Here is a 17006-nt window from a genome sequence, read left to right on the forward strand (position 1 = left end):
GTCAGCGCGCTTACGCGCTTTTATGCTCGCTGTCATGAATATGATAACTCGGAAACTGGACCTGCTTGTTCCGTGTCACGTTGCCTCCCAAGTTCTGCACGGCAGAAAAACAACCTCGGCGCCCCCGGGCTACCGCGTCACAAAACCAGCAGCCCCGGCAGAAATGACGCGATCATTAAGACGTCAATTTATTGATTTTATTTTAGAGCTTGGACGATTTGAAGGGGCCACACACAAGGAAAAAAAAACAAAAAACGTTTTCACAGGATGTGAGCAGGTTCTTCTAATTTTGACACCCTGCTTTTATTAACCCTTTCATTTAAGAGGACAGGTGCCCAAACTATGACCCAGGGGCCATTTGCGGCATGCCCCTTACATTTTTGGGGCCCGCGGCTAATGCCAAAAATACATTTTGACATCACTTGCAATGCCGTTAAAAAAACTCAAGGGTTTCAGACGTGTGAAAACGTGGAATTTAAAAAAAATAACATTATATAAAGAGCATACAGAGTCTGTATACATATATATATATATACACACACACACACATTAGATATAGTTAGATCATATTCCATTTAATTTCTCAATTGGAAAGGAAAACATTAAACTACATTTGCTGTTAACACAATTTAGATGTAAGATGATGTCTGTTCCAATCCATTTGCTCTCAATTTGAAAAGTCAAATGTAATGTTCCTGCCATAGCATTAAAAATCAAATTCGATTCACGGATACCTGTGGAGCACCTGTTAAAACCTCCATTTAAGAATTCTCCGGAGCATACCCTTGTACGTATGTGGCAAATGTGTGGACAGGCACTCAACAGCCTCAACAATGAATATATTTAAATGTAAATTTTGTCACTTTAAATGATTAACTTTCATTATTTCTCTGTATGCTCAATTCTGTTATTTCCTACGGTTAAATAGCAGCAATTAAAATAATGACTACATAAATGCAGACGTCAGAACACAGAATGAGTCACTGTGGCGTGGTTCATGAAAGATAATGTATGCAGGAGCAAAAAAATAAAAAAGACATTAATATTTAACAAGAAATCTTTTATCTCGCTACATATTTCATCTCTAAAAATAAGACAAACGGAATGGAAAGTCAAGGATAATTACATTCATTTTAATAAATACTTCTACTGTTATATATCAAATGGCACAGCCTTGATTTGTAATAATTTCTAACAATCTTATAAATGATTTATTACTCGTAACCGGTGAATGTGTCTATACACAGTCAAAGGCAAAGCAATAAACTTTACACACAGTAATATTAAAAAAAAAATGCAACAATGGTATTAAGACATACCAAACCTGTCATATGTTCCCATCCATCCATTTTCCATACATCTTATCCTTAGTAGGTTGACAGGTGACATTTAAAGTGCAAGCACAAATCTCAAATTTGACTAGTCACAAAGTTTTGCTGCAACAAAGGAAAAAACGCTGATGAACACTTGCTCGGAATAACACAAATGTTCCGTAAACCAGAACCACACTTCGCAAATCATACAACACAACGCATTCAACTCATTTAAAGAAATTATAACAAAGCGAAAAACAATGAGGTCATCTTAATAAATAAAGTATCATCTCAAAAGTTGTGGAAGTCAAATCAAAATTAAGTCCCTATTTTATCCAGTAAGACTTAAAAACAAAATACGAGTAAACGGTGTGAAACAAGATGTTTTATACAACTCACATCCAGATCCAGGTTGCATATTTAAAGTGATATATTGCACACGATACAAAAAACAAAAAAAACAAACAAGTAATACTGCTTGTTCGGCCTAAAATTGAAAAGGTGAGTTGAGTCATAAACGGACTGACCCAATTTTTGGGGTCATTCATTCAACCACCAAAAAGTTCACCATATAACCCAACATTACTGAAAATGTGCGTTCGTAATTTAACGGGATTTTTCTGGCAACCAAGATGCCTTTATTTTACCATAAGACAGCATTTTTTTTTTATAATGTTGAGTTGAATAAATAAAAATTAATAAAAATAAAAAAAATATATATATTTTTTTTGAATAATATATTTGTTAAACCCAACTTTTTTTTGCCAAAAATAAACAACCTTGGATTATTTGTTTGAGCCATTTTTGGGTTTGATTAATAAACCCAAAAACATTTGATCCATCTTTGGGGGTTGATCAAAAGGTTGGGTGCAATGAATAACCTACAGAAATAAGCTGAAAGAAATTGTGTCTTGTGCAAATCAAACAACAGAAAAAAAAGAATGAATAAAATTGAGTTATTTAGTGATTTATTTATTTGACCAAGTTAAATAACCCCAATTCATCTAAGACCAAAATGTTGGGTTAAAATATACAAAACACAAAAATAAAAAAAACTTTTGGACAAAACAATCCAATTTCATTTCTTTGTGAGGATTATATATTTGACCCAACTTTTTAGGGTAAATTGAATAACTCGGTATATATTGGGTCAAATAAATAACCCACAAAATAAATAATAAGTAACCCACAAAACAACCCGAAGAAAACCAACCTGAGGCACAAAAATACCAATAATGTTTTTTAATTGGGTTGTTTTGTGTTTCATTCCTTTGACACAACTTAAATAACTCCCAAAAGTTGTTTATTTAAGGCTCAAAAGGTGGGTAAAAACAAAAACAACAAAACTCTTTCTGTTTAAAGCATAAACCAAACATTTGGATCAAATGAACAACCCCCCCAAGTTACCCCGGCAAATGTGATTTGCACAAAAAAAAAACTACAAAATTAAAACTGTATTATTTTGTGAGTTTATTCACCCAACTCAAATAAACCATAAAAGTATTTTTTTTAAGCCCCAAAATTGAGTTGAAAAAACAAACTAAATTTGTTTTGGCCAAAACAATGCAATTTGATTATCTGAGAATTATATATGTGGTTAAATGAATAACCCGACAGGATGGGTCAGTTCCAATTGCATTTTTTTTTTAAATTATCCTATACATCTATGTAGTTAAATAAATAACCCCAAAACTTGGGTCAGTCCCTTATCTACCTAATTTGACTCATTTGTGACCCAACACGTTTTCAAGTGGAATATAAGCGGACAATTTCTCCTCTCCAATTTGCACTTTGTGAGCAGTGACTAACACGCGTGGATAAACCCGCTATCATATTACAAAGGAAACATTTGGCACGAATAATTGCGGTAAGAACGTCACGGGTGGCCGAGTGCCAGTGACGTGTGCACACGTTCGCGTTACACCCCATTTTAAAACTACAACCATGAAAGATATTCCTCCAAAGTTCGTGTACGTACTCACGCGGGGTGACAGGGATTCCGCTAGCTCAGGTTCCATGTGTGTGCGTGTGTGTGTGTGTGTGTGTGTGGGGGGGGGGGGGGGGGGGGGCTACGCGGGCTGCTGCGGGTTGACGTTCATGTGCTGCGGGTGAGCCAGCAGGCCGATCCGCTGCTTTTGCTTCCTCTGTTCCGTCATCTAAAAAGAAGACAACGTGGATGCTGTTGAAATAAGCCGGCGTTTGGGCGGACCGCCATCGCTTACGTTGCCTGTGTCATCACAAGGAAGCCGCGCAATGTCACGTTAATACTGAAAGCCACTGGTAGAAAATGTCAAAAGCTGCGGAGAGTCATAGCTTTCTGTTCAATTTTGGACTGTTATTTGCACCTTGGATTACAATTTTGAATCTAGAGTTTTTGAATATAGACAATGATTTGCTAACTTTGTTCCTTTGGCGAGATTTCAATTGCAAACAACAAAACGCACATCGGGCAAAATGTAGTCTTCAGGGTCGATACCGATTACCGTAATTCCCCAAATATGAGGTGCATATTTTTCACAAAAATGAAGGCCAAAAGTATGGATGCATCTTATAAACAGTAATTTAAAGATTAGAATTTTTTTTTTTTTTTATAATTCGAAACAATGAGGAATATTGATCCGTCAGGTACATAACCTGAGTTTTGACGCACAGATTTGTATTGTTATATCGGCCATATTCTTACTTAAAATAACTACGGTAACCGGATGAGCTAGAGGGCGGATGTCAGCTGGCTGTTGAAATTAACAGCAGCTTGTGTTATCTGATGTGTTTACGGCTTGATTTTCAATAAAAGAAGCGAGCAGACTGAACCGACGTCCGAGTCCATCCTCATTCGCACACAGAAAAATGACTATGGACAGGTTATGTTCACGGAGCTACTAGAGTCAAAAGGTTCAACTGAAAAAGTACACAAGTAAATAAGTTCTTATAGTTTATTTTTTTGCTTTTTTTGTTTTTTTTTACAATAAATCAAGTTCTCAAAAATGTCAATATGAGAGAAATATTAAAGTTTCACTTGTCAGCAAAATCTCCCATAAAGTTAGTGGTTTAAAAAGAATGAAAAATAAAATAATACTCTTAATTACTCATAATTTGAAGCAAAGTATTTTTCTTTGGACTTTTGAGACAAATGAACTCAACTTAAATCACAGTAAATGATTTTTTTATTTTGTTTTAAATGTATCTTAAATGAAAAGGGAGCCCTTCATCACACGCGTTCAGCAAGACCGTCATTTCCTCCCGTCTGGGTCAAAAAGTCTTGGTGACATTCACTTCCTCACGCCCGGTTCTCATTTCGAGGGTAAAGTCATTGTACAATTCTGTTAACCAGAAAAACAAGATTGCATTGCGCAACACCAGCGCCGGCAAAAACTTGTCTCGAAGATTGAACGGCTTCAGGAATACGATTTGAATCAGAATGTTGCACATTTTTATAGAACGTAGAATATAACTGTGACAATTCGAAGACTGAGTCAAAAGCAAAAATCTGATAGCGCCTTTGGCTTGAAGTGAGTTGAACAGGTTCGTTTTGACATACGGGGGCGGGGCTTCAAATGGGAATAGTGGAATACGATCAAAATGAACCAACCTGTTCCTTGAGCTCGGTCAGCTGACCAGAAAGATTGGACACCAGTTTCATGGTGGACTCCAGTTTTTCCTGGAGGCTTCGGATTTCATTCTGTTCCCCATCCGCGTCACTGCTGACCAACGACATGGCCCTCATGCGGGGAAACCAGTCCAGATTATGCTCCTGATATACATAAATCGGGCAGGTTATGTCTATAATAATGACGCACTGATTAATGTTGCATCGATTTTCATCGGACATACATTGTTTGTTTTCAAACTGAGAGCAAATGAACTGGAACATGAAGCAACTGTTGTGTAAACAGAAAATCTAACTTAATGCTTGCCTTTTAATTTGATTTTTCAAATTGAACGGATGACTATTGGGCGGCAGTAAAGAGCATGAATGAATAGTTTTTTTCCGTATGTTTGCATAGAAGAAAATATAGCATTGTTAAGAACTAAAAATAATTCAACTAAAGGAATTATATTGATAAGTGTGTAACATACTAGTAGCTTTTTGCAATAATCAGTTGCCAAGAAGTAGCTTTCACCTTCAAAAAGTTTGGTGACCCCTGGACTAGACTCATTAACCCGGCGGGGTCGAAAGGGCAACGCGGGTGAATACTTTCATTCACCACGTGCCGGTAAGGATATAAGCTGTCTGAACCTACGCGCAAATTAGCCACATGAGTCATATGAAGGGGTCAGTGTTTAAACCTTCAAACGCATTTTCCCACAAGCCCCGGTGACCGCGTTATATATATACAAATATGAAAAAATGAGGCTTACACATAATAATAAATGGAACATTTTCAAAATTTTAAGAGAATCATTACAAGCCAAGGTGCTAATGCGGCCACCTGAAGTTTTTCTTCTTTCTTTTTTTATCTAAAATGACTTACTTTAAGAACTTTCACAACTAACAGTGTTTTTATTTGCCTTTTAGTCACTCCTCCAATCCATCCAAGCTGCGTCTGTTGTACTAGCTGCCGCAAAGCTAGCTACCACAACAGACAAAACAGATGTAATAGCTAGCTTCGCGCTAAGCTACCAAATAAGTGCTAACAAATATCCAAGTCGTGAAAAATCTATCATCATATTCCTAATATATATATATATATATATATATATATATATATATATATATATATATATATATATATATATATATATATATATATATATATGATTTTTTTTTAATATATTATTTGGAACACAACTTGTGTGTAGCCACACCACAAACAAGTGGTGAAGGGGAATAACACAAAACTAAGGTAAGGAGTAGCGAGCAGTCATAATGAAAGAGCGCAAGAAATGGCATGCACAGGCTCCACTTTCAGGACGTAAATGAAGCCTGGGTTCGACACACACACACACACACACACACACACACACACACACATACGCACACACGCACACATACAGCAGCTGAGAGCTTGACTCAACCTAGTAGAAGGAAAACAGTATTTATTTTGGTTTATTTTGAATGTTATGCTGCCAATGGCATTTTAATGATTTGTTTTTTTCAATATTGTTTTGCGTTATGTTCCCATTATCATTTCCGCGCATATTTTAAAAATTGAAAATGATTTATTTAAAAAACTTTAGGGGAATCCCGGCAACTTTTTTTTTTTTTTTTTTTTACAAGGTTTTTTTCATTTTTTAAAGACTACTGAAAGCGTATGCCGGGTTTCACATACGCAATAAAAAAGAGGGCAATGAGTGATTACGACTCATCATTTTGTGATGTATACGTGACACTTGAGGCCGACTCCTCCACGACTGACGTCAATCCAAGTCATTGTCAGACTCTTTTCTGCCGCCCGCTCTCCCGATGCTTCTTACGCAATCTTTGGTCCAAAAGTATTGAAACAGTGAGGGAAATTCCTTTCTTTAATTTGGGGATGTAGCGGCATTCAAACAAACAAACAAACACACCTAATACAAGCACAAATATGTTCATAATGCGCAAATTTTGTATTTATTACATTTCCATAATATAGGGTGTGAGGTCAAAAAGAGGAGGGGTTAATCCCAAATCAGGTGCTTGCTCACAAGACTGAGAGAAACACGTCAAGACAAAGTGACAACCAAGTGAGCAAGATGGGGTTCAATGAGAAACTAATCTGGTGGAAAAATTTTTTGTTTTGGATTGTTTTTCAGCTTGAACAATTATATGTAAGGAAAAAAAATGCATTCGTAAGTAATATGAGACCTTGCATCATTGGTGTAAAGGTGAGCTGCAGAGGATGGCTGAAGAGTCACTAGAACTTTATGTAACAATATATTGAATCATATTCCAATTAATTTGCTCTTAACTTGAAAAGTCAGATGGACTTGTTCCTCTCACAGCATTAAAACGCATGAGCAAACATTAAATTGGATTTGTTGTTAACTCACACAATTTGGCCAAATGTTTCTTCATGTTCCAATTAATTTGCTTTTAACTTGAAAAGTCAAACACACTTGTTCCTCTCACAGCATTAAAAAGCACAAGCAAACATTAAACTAGATTTGCTGTTAACTAACACAATTTAGCTACAGCTTGCTTCATGTGCCAATAAATTTTCTCTTAATTTGAAAAGTCACAAGTACTTGTCCCTCTCACAGTCTTAAAAAGCATGAAAAAAATCACTCAACTAGATTTGCTGTGAACACAATTTAGCTAAATTTTGCGTCATGTTTCAATTAATTTCCTTTTAATTTAAAAAGTCAAATTCACTGTTTCTGTCACGGCAATAAAATTAGATGCTTTAAACCTTCACGTACCCCCATTTGAGAAACTGCATCAAAAGACATGGACACAGAAAGCTAAGTACATTGCAAAAAACTATAGTTTGTATTTGGATTATACCTGTATACATAGTTATTTGAAACATATATTTCAGTCGATAACTCTTTTGTTGTGTGCAAGTGTGTACGTGTGTGTTGTCCAGCTGCCAAGGGGATTAAGCAACGCACGCCAGAGGCAGACGGTCTGGATGTTAATTCTCGATTCACAAAGCCGAGTCATGCAATAATACTCGTGCAGAATTCAAGGGAATGGGATTACATAACGCTGACATGTAATTCTTGCATCAAAAGGGTCGCCGTAATACTGTGTCATATTTGGGCCCTAAACAAAACACTGCTGCTGATGACTCCATTTAAAGCCGGACGTGTTTTAATTTCCATGACCTTATTAACCCATTCGATCCCAAGGACGTAGTTATACGTTTGTAGAGAGTCCAAAAATTCAATCCCAAGTATTGATTTTGTTTTTTTTTTCCAAAATATTAGGCTAACGGAGGGTCTGAAAATGCCCTCAAGTGAATCAGTTGATTGCAGGTGAAAAATAATTTAGTAATCGAATTAATTAGAGAAAATAACATTTTACAACTGAAAATGGCCGACCAAGTGGACTAACACTTGAACACACACATCATCATTCCCAATTGAGAGAAATGGAAATGTCATAATCCATTACAAATTTTGGAAAATTTGAATGGGAAAAATAGTTATCTATAATACGGCAATGTTTTCAATGCACTTGGATTTTTTTTTTTTTCCTTGTTTTGGACTAACTTGTATCCTACAGTATATAAACACTGTAAAAAGTAGTTAAAACTTAATTTCTTTTTATCTTCTGTTCATTTAAAAAATGATACAGTTTTAGAGATACCAATACTACTTTATAGATAATGATCTTATTTACAGTCAGCACGGCAAACGGGGGGGGGGGGGGGGGGGGGGGGGGGGGGGGGGGGGCGTGAAAGGTTTTCTCTTTCCCGGGGGAAATAATTCAGAAGCACAGTATTATGCTAAGGAATGGTCTGAAAATATCTAGCACCGAATGATTTAATTTGAAAAGAAAAAAATGACTGTTCTCGTCACAGCATTCAGAAGTATTAAATTCGATTTCCTGATACCAGCATGAACCCTATTTAAAATCTCACACACCCCTTGGCAATGACTTCATTTGAGAAGCGCCGGACGAATATAATCAGAGTATTGTAAGTGCATTCCAGTCACCTTACCCTGATCATTTCTGCCACATAACTTTCCGGGCCCGTGTACTCAGTGGAATCCTTGACCTTCACCAGCACGATGAAGAACAGGTAGTGCCACATGTTGTGCTCAACTTTGATGTGCTCTTCAAAGGTAACCGTCTTATTGTCAAATTTATCTCTCTCCAGCCCTATAAACAAAAATGGATGTGACATAAAATCTCTTTTACACTTATTTCCTGTATGCTAACTTGTGGCTAGATGACGCGATTGAGCCCGTGAAAATGCGTAAAAAACGCAGGAGGAAATATGATCACGAGGGCTGAGTTGCTAAAAATATTTCTGCACTGTTTGAGGCACTAATTTACGGTCAATGTCTCACTCTGTATATGAAGCTAAAAAAGTAAAATAAAATAAGACAAGTCACAAATTGTACACACATGTAGGTTACATTTATTAACACCCACAAAAAATTGAAAATGGTATGGTCTGTCTTTGTAACCTGTGAAGTGACGATAACACTTTATCTGGTCTCTAGCGCCACCTACTGTCTTTAGGTGAAACACAAGTCAACAAAGAATTTTCTGTTTGCTGGCATAGTTTGACAGCCGCTCAATATGTTGCAAAAATTGCAGGAAAATCAATGTAATAAATCCTATGAAAATACATCTCAAAAATGGTCATTATAAGGGTTTTATATGGTCCAAAATTTGTAAACTGATTATTTCTGTACACACAATCTCACGCGTCCAGCTGTAATCATATAGAAATGTCAGAATCGTTGCATTTTAAAATTTTACATGCTTTATTCATCTACAGTAAATTTCAGCTCCCTTGTGTTTTTTTTCCAATTGATACTTTCATAATATCACAAAAAATCAAAGGAATGTCCATAATTTGTAACAATGCCACAAGGGTTAAGAAGCTGTGCTCCAAAGCAGGACAATCAAGATGTTTGTGATTGAAGAGGATTAAATATGAAAAAACATGTCTGGACCAATCGTTAAAAACAAACAAAAAAAAAAAAACCTCTCCACCTCCTCCTCCTCCTCAGAAGCACCTGACGTGACTAAGCAGTCATTCTGGGAAGCGGAGGCGTTTGATTGTTTACACTACCCAGAAACGCCGGCCGTTTTGACGACGATGCTGCATCACAACTGTTGGGCTGCGCACCTAAAGCGACTTCCACTTCTAAGAATACCACGGTAAATTTGGAAGGAGCGGAAACAACACTTTCAAAGTCGCAATTCATTGGCGCATACTTTATTGGCCATGTATAGCCAATATTACAATTACATAAACCAAATGCCAGGCTTTGTGATATTTAAAAAAAGTAGAAAGAATCAATTATTTGCTACTATTAATGTCAGCTATAATGTGTAAAATTCAACTGAAGAAAATAACAAATAATAAACAACTGAAGGAGGATTTTTGCAAAAGTGTGCACACCCTCTTATAAATGGGACAGTGGCTTTGTTTACCATGAGCCAATGGCATTCGATCTTATTTAAGTCATGTCATAGTGAGTGATAGATCAGTGGTGTCCTTCTGAGGGCCGCATACAGAAAAATATTTTAACTTATTAAAGACGGTAAAAAGCAAGCAATTACACACAGTGTATATCATTTTAAATTCTTGTATTCCTGTTAAAGTTGATCAAGCGAAATAGGATTTTGTTCCACGCTTAACCCTTTAAGCGAAAAAGTAGCAAAATTACGCCAAGCAACTTTTACACTATCCCTTTATTGCTAATCATTTTCAAGCTACAACCTTTGGAAATATTGATACAAAAAATGAATATTAAAAAAAAATGCCTAAAGTCTACAGTCAAACATTTATTTTTCAATTAATATTTATAATAGCATTGCTGGCCATGTGAAAATGTATTTTTAGTGTACAGTATTTGGCAGACCTGTGCAATGTGCATGGTGGGACACAAACGGCCCTCGGGCCGCAGTATGGACACCGCTGATTTAAATATTTGAAGTGGAATCGAGCAGCACCAGTCAGCCAAGAACTTTTACAACATCCAACTGTTATCAGTCAGAAGAAGGCTATAAAATAATGTGGGACTGTCACAATTGAATATTTTTAGAACAGAGTATTCTATCTTTTATATAGCAAATAATCAAAAAATGTATAACATTTATTTTTGCATTAAAGATGATTGCAAAACCATTTTCCCCAATTATTGTTTATGAACAAATTAATTTTCATTTAGTATTGTTTAGTGGAAAAAAAAATATAACCTTTGTTCAGTCAACGTTTTCCAAAATAAAAGCAGGTGTTAGCAAACGTCTAAATTTAACTAAACACAAAAGATAACGAGTCTGCTTTAGTTAGTTATACTAGCCAATCAATTTGATCATTGAATACATGTCGACAACTAAATTTCGACAACTCTAAAATAACGAACAAGGTACTGAACAAAAACTACTCACCGCAAATAAAACATGTTGTCTTGAGGATTTCCTCTTTCTTTTGTTTTTCACTCCTCAAATCGGCAAAGGTATCAATGATGACACCAAAGATGAGGTTAAGAACGATGATAATAACCATGAAGAAGAAGAGCAAATCATAAATCACCCTGGCTGCAAAGAGGGGCTCCTGAGGAAAAAAAAACACGAGAAGTAAAAACAATTTTTGCTGAAGTCACACTTTTCAATGAAAATTTAAAAAAGGGGTAGAAATGGACTGATCACTTTAAAGTTGGAATGGTTTAAATTACTCAGAAATGTAGAAAATGCAATTAGATCTTTTTGTTTTTGTTTTGGTTGGTATGTAAGTGGTAAAAAAATGTTGCCTTTTGGTAAGTGGGAAATTTTGGCATCAGTAGGTATAAACTCAACTGTTTAAATATGGAAATTGTTCGTATGCATCAAAAATGTAGACATTATAGAGGAAAAAACAACCCAAAATGTATTTGGGTATTTATTTGTGCGTATGTTAAGAATTAAAATGGTGACAGTTTGGTCAGTGTGAAATTGTGAATTGAGAAAATGAAAACAGCATTGAGAAAATGTCGAATTTGTAGTTTCAATTTGTAGCATAACCTCGCAAAACTTATTTTTTCTTTTTTTTGTAGATACTGTATTTCAATTATTTATTTATTTATTTTTTGGTAAGTGGGGAAATTATGGCATCAGTAAGTATAAACTGTTTAAATTTGGAAATTGTTTGAATGGGTCCAAAAAAAAAGTAGAAATTATAGGAGAAAGAAAACCCCCAAACGTATTTTGGTATTTAATCGTGGGTTAAGAGTTAAAAGTGACGTTTTGGTCAGTGTGAATATTTGACATTGGTCTGTATAAATTGAATGTAGCGACTACAAGAGAACAACAAAAAATATTTATATATATTTTTATAGGTGTATTAAGAGTATAATTTTTTTGGTAATTTTAAATCTGTAGCATTAGTAGAGACAAAACAGAAACATAATTTTACTATGTTATGGAATACACAATAAAAACTTGACAACTACTGTAAACCTATTGGATGATAATGAAGTAGTTGTATTTGATTTCTTTGCCTTTTGTACCTCTTTGGACGGCTTCCTCAGCACATCGCCGACACCTCCTCCACTCCTTAGGCCGTGGCTCAACACAGTCACAATGCACATGAGTAAGGAATCACACGTTCTCTCTTTGTCCTCTATTACCACTGCAGAAGGCTGGATGGCATGCGAGGCTACAGAGACACAAACAGAGACATCAGCAACAAATAAGCAGAAAAATACGTCCCAAGTATAAACACCTTTCCAAAACTTGAAAATGTAGATTTTTTTTTAATTCAAATAAATACCCGGGATTGAATGTCTGAACGATCAAAAACGTAAAATGACGTCTTTGGGATTGAATGAGTTAATGACTTGGCTACATCAGGCTCTACGTTCCTCAGTTAGTGGAAGCTTTTCCCATGGAGGTCAGTAGGTGCTCTTTGAAGTGACAGCCCCCTTCACTGACTTCTTTGTGCCTAAAGGTCATCAAGTCCTGACCTGCAAAACCTCGTGCCCCTATTTAACGTATGAAGCTTATTCTCCTCAGGCATTTCACTATTCGGCCAGACTACCAACCAGACAAACAGACAATGATCTGAATCAAACTTTACGTCACAAATACAAGAGCCGTGTGTTAGCGCTTTGGGGTCACCGGGATTTAGATGCACAAACAGATCTGTCTTTGGGAGAACTACTTCACACCCACCCGAGGTGGTGCACAAAAAATGAGTTGTTTTTTCCCACCTACTTACAAGCTTCTGACGAACAGTTTTCTCCACTTTCTTTGAGGCACGCTCCACTTGAGAAGAACTGTCCCATAATACTGGCTCCAAGTTCTGGAAGGCATCAAAGTACATGCACTAAGTACAATTTTTAAATTTACTCTGTCAAGTACCATATTTTTACAATATATATAGATCACATGCAGGAACCTTAGTACTTAGCAAAATTTTGAGGCCTGAAAAATCAAAAGACTTTTTTTGTCAGTGCTTTTTAGATATAATTTGAAGGCCGGTGATAAGTTTGCAAAATATTCAGCAAGCTGTGACGACTACTGTCAGCTAGCATATTAGCTAAGTCACTCAAAAGAAAATTACATTATCTAGTACACACAGCAAAATGTTTTTTATTGCCATTGCTTCTGCCTGATTATGAGTGTGATGGGCATTGTTATTGGATATGAATTAGACCAAGTCGGGTAAGTCAACAAAAGTAACATTCCAATTAGTCTGGTTAGTGTTGTACAAAGTCACAATAAAACCGTAAACATTAAAGGGCATCAAAGAAGCGAGAATCCCGTGCTGAGACATACCCAAGGATTTGTTGGGTATCCTGTCGACAGCTAAAATGAAATCGTCTTTGAAGAAGATGTAGCCCACAATGGAGAAGAGGTAGACAAGTATAAGCGCCAGGACCGCCGTTAGCACAATGGAGCGACCATTGCGAGTCACACTCTTGATAACATTCAGCAATGTCTCTTCTCGGTAAATGAGATCGAAGAGCTGAAAAAATGAAAAAAATAGTAAATGTTTCCAAATTGTACTGTAGTTTTTTGTGGAACCATTTTATCACAATAGAATGTGATATTTCCGAGCCATACAGCGCACCGTATTAATAGGTGTAGTCTCGATTAGAGGGTCGATTTCCGTACTTAACCAATACATGTGGCGCACTGTATTAAACACGAACGCTCAAACATACGGTCAGCAAAAAAAAAAAAAAAAAAAAAAAGGGAACGTATGTAAGGTTCCCAACCACCGGTCCGCGGCCTGGTACCTGAACGTGGATCAACTGGTCCCGGGCCGCACCCGAAATAATATTTCATGTAGTATCAAGACTGAGAGCTATCTTATTTTGAAAAACCTTTTACTTTGAAAACTGTCCTCATTCTCTTGGATTCATTTCGGTCCGTTGAGCGCCAAAATTTCACTCGCAAATAAGTGAAATGAGTAGGAATTAGATGTCTTTGGGAAGGAAAAAAAGCCCCAGTCAAGAGACAGGTGACAAGCCTAACACTTCAAAGACAAAGAAAGCTTTTAGCAGGCAATCCAAGAGTCGTTATTGTTCAGGACATATTGTGAGGTCGTAATGTTGAGTGCCCCCCCCCTCCCTGACGATAACATTTTAAAGTGCCGATTAATTACCCAAGCGTTGACCAATCCGTAGTGATAAAAAACTTGGCTACCCCTGCCGTAAATAATACCTAATGTATACATACTGTACGAAATCCGTAATGTTCTCTGATTGAGTTATCGCTACCAGCGTACGTACTGTTCATATTCCGTCCTTCTGTCAGCGAGAAATGTTCCAAAAATTCCGATTTTTGGACTCGGCGCACACACAAGGAGCACCGGATTGTAGGGCATACCATCAATTTTGGAGAAAATGAAAGGTTTTTATTTGCGCGGTATTGTACGGAAAATACAGTCATTTATCTTCAAAAGAGGATGAGTTCATGCACGTGTTTGTTTGCGTGCGTTCACTCACCAGTAGGCTATAAAAGAAGACATGGACAAAGACGCCCAGAGTGCAGATAATCAGGTACAGCAGGTGGTACAGGAACTCCACATCGGTGATCATGGCTCTGTAGCCTCGCGTGAATGTTCCGCGGTTGCCGACAAAGCTCATCAGGAAGATGACTTTATTACATAACTGACAGCACAGCATGTTGCGACGTAAGACAAAACAATGGCAGTCATTTCAAAGTAACCTGAAATAGTTTAAACAGTCTATATTTGTTAAGAAAAGTTCACGCTCACATTAAAGCCGCCCAGAAGGAGTAACGTAGGCTCCAGGCCGACAGAGAAGATGAGGCGCAAGATAGTGGAGGCGATGAGCGCCCGGATGCCGTGAGGCTGCGGCAGAACGATGACAATAGCAAGAGAAACCAGCATGGCTAGCCACAGCAAGGCGGACAGATGCGGTTCCAGGGTTCCTGAAAAACAAGGAAAGCCGATTGACGCGTTTATTAATCATTGCCAAGGTGGACAAAAGGGTAAATTAACATAGTGTGGCTCGAACGTGGAACTTTACAAAAATATTGGATTTATACGCACAAATTTAACATTCGCAAGGACCTAGCATTAGCGTAGTGCCTCCTAAGAAGACTAGTAGGAAAAATTATTTCAGTAGGTGCCAAGAGGTGAAAAGGTCAATTTTGCAGAGGAGCGAGAAAAGCGTGAAAAAGCAAAAAGCGATGTCGAAGACAGGGAAGCGGCGTGCATTCATTTTTCACGCCATTTTCTACGAAATGCATGAAATTCTGAAAAATAGCGAATGATATGCTGCAAAAGTTTGTTTCTTCTCAAAATGGGGCTTCCCGAAGCTATTGAGTTCAAAAATCAAAGAAATGAGATTTCAACCTTGGGTTTTCGACAATTTTTTTCCGTACAAAAAATAAAAACATTACAAAAACAAAATTTCATCAAGTGATTCTACGGTACTCTATTGGCTTATATCCATTTAGCAATTTTTATTTTACTTATTTTCCATCTCAGTTTGTTACATCATATTCCAGCAATCACATATATACATCTATATATATATAGATATATAGCTATATATATATATATATATATATATATATATATATATATATATATATATATATATATATATATATATATATATATATATATATATAGTTTTTTTTGACAAAACAATGTTTTGTGCTCTTCTAAAAGGATCCTGGTAACATTGAGCACATGGGTCTGCAACCCATGGCTCCAGGGCCATATTTGGTTCTTTCAACCTTCTGCTCTGACTCTGACTTTGGAAAATACTTTCTTTAATTAATGTTAAACTACAGTAGCCTTTTTTTGTTTTGTTTTCTCAGTGTAATTGTAAATATTGAGATTATAGTACAGTTGTAACATTAAAATAAAAGGGTTATTCCATTCCATGGGACCACTTGTTGAAATAATCAATTTTCGTTTTTGTGGGGGTTTTTTTCATTGTGCTTGGAGAAAATAACATATAATGAGAAATAATGTACTCGCTGAACCATAAAATTCGCATGATCGTCGTCTTGGCCCATACCCAAATTTTATATAAATGAAATTGCCCTTAATTCAAACTGGACAGCCGACAGCACGAGCTACATACAATAAAATTATGACATATAACATGTTTTTTTTTTCTCTCTTTGAGCAGCAGTAGGTCACCTAAAAAAATACATCTCATTATAAATTATTTTATGTGATGTGAGCCTCACTTAAGGTTTTCACAAACTATTTTTTTCTGTGTAAGAGTCAAAATAGCTCACTGAATATTAAATCTAGCATGAATATTTAATATTCCTGAACTAAGAGAACAAATGACTCACTTTTGGTAGTTACACAGCTAAAAGATACCACACCAAAAAAAAAACAAAAAAAAAACTGTCCAGTGAATGTAATCCATTTTGACTGTACATTGTTTACATATTCCACAACAGGTTTTCATTTTACGTCATGTGAAAGAAACACAATTTTAACCATGAGCTGAAATAACATTAAAACATTGATATCTACTCCAGGCGACATAAATGTGTCCGCTTGCCATTGGAAGCTTCCTTCAGGCCTCTGCGCTCAGATCCAAGCAACACGTACTTGTTACATAACCCCGCCGACTAAAAATACACTTGGCTCGAGTTGAATTTGT

The 17006-nt window shown here is 36.4% G+C and overlaps 1 protein-coding gene across 8 annotated transcripts in view; it reads right to left on the reverse strand.

Moving 5' to 3' along the window:
- Positions 1-1039: 1039 nt before the first annotated feature.
- Positions 1040-17006, reverse strand: part of itpr1b (inositol 1,4,5-trisphosphate receptor, type 1b) — a 68544-nt gene continuing 52577 nt past the window's right edge. For all 8 annotated transcript variants that reach the window (XM_088422633.1, XM_088422636.1, XM_088422632.1 and 5 more), the window contains 9 exons: positions 15125-15300; positions 14853-15017; positions 13678-13867; positions 13118-13201; positions 12408-12556; positions 11311-11476; positions 8900-9060; positions 4903-5064; positions 1040-3469 (listed from right to left, as the gene is read on the reverse strand). In XM_088422633.1, coding sequence (XP_088278759.1) covers positions 3383-3469; positions 4903-5064; positions 8900-9060; positions 11311-11476; positions 12408-12556; positions 13118-13201; positions 13678-13867; positions 14853-15017; positions 15125-15300 — 1340 coding nt within the window. In that variant the 3' untranslated portion in view covers positions 1040-3382. The remainder of the gene's footprint in view (positions 3470-4902; positions 5065-8899; positions 9061-11310; positions 11477-12407; positions 12557-13117; positions 13202-13677; positions 13868-14852; positions 15018-15124; positions 15301-17006) is intronic.

This window comes from Hippichthys cyanospilos, chromosome 9 (assembly GCF_059441005.1).
Source record: "Hippichthys cyanospilos isolate Australia breed blue-spotted pipefish chromosome 9, RoL_Hcya_1.0, whole genome shotgun sequence".
In the NCBI taxonomy this organism is placed as follows: domain Eukaryota; kingdom Metazoa; phylum Chordata; class Actinopteri; order Syngnathiformes; family Syngnathidae; genus Hippichthys; species Hippichthys cyanospilos.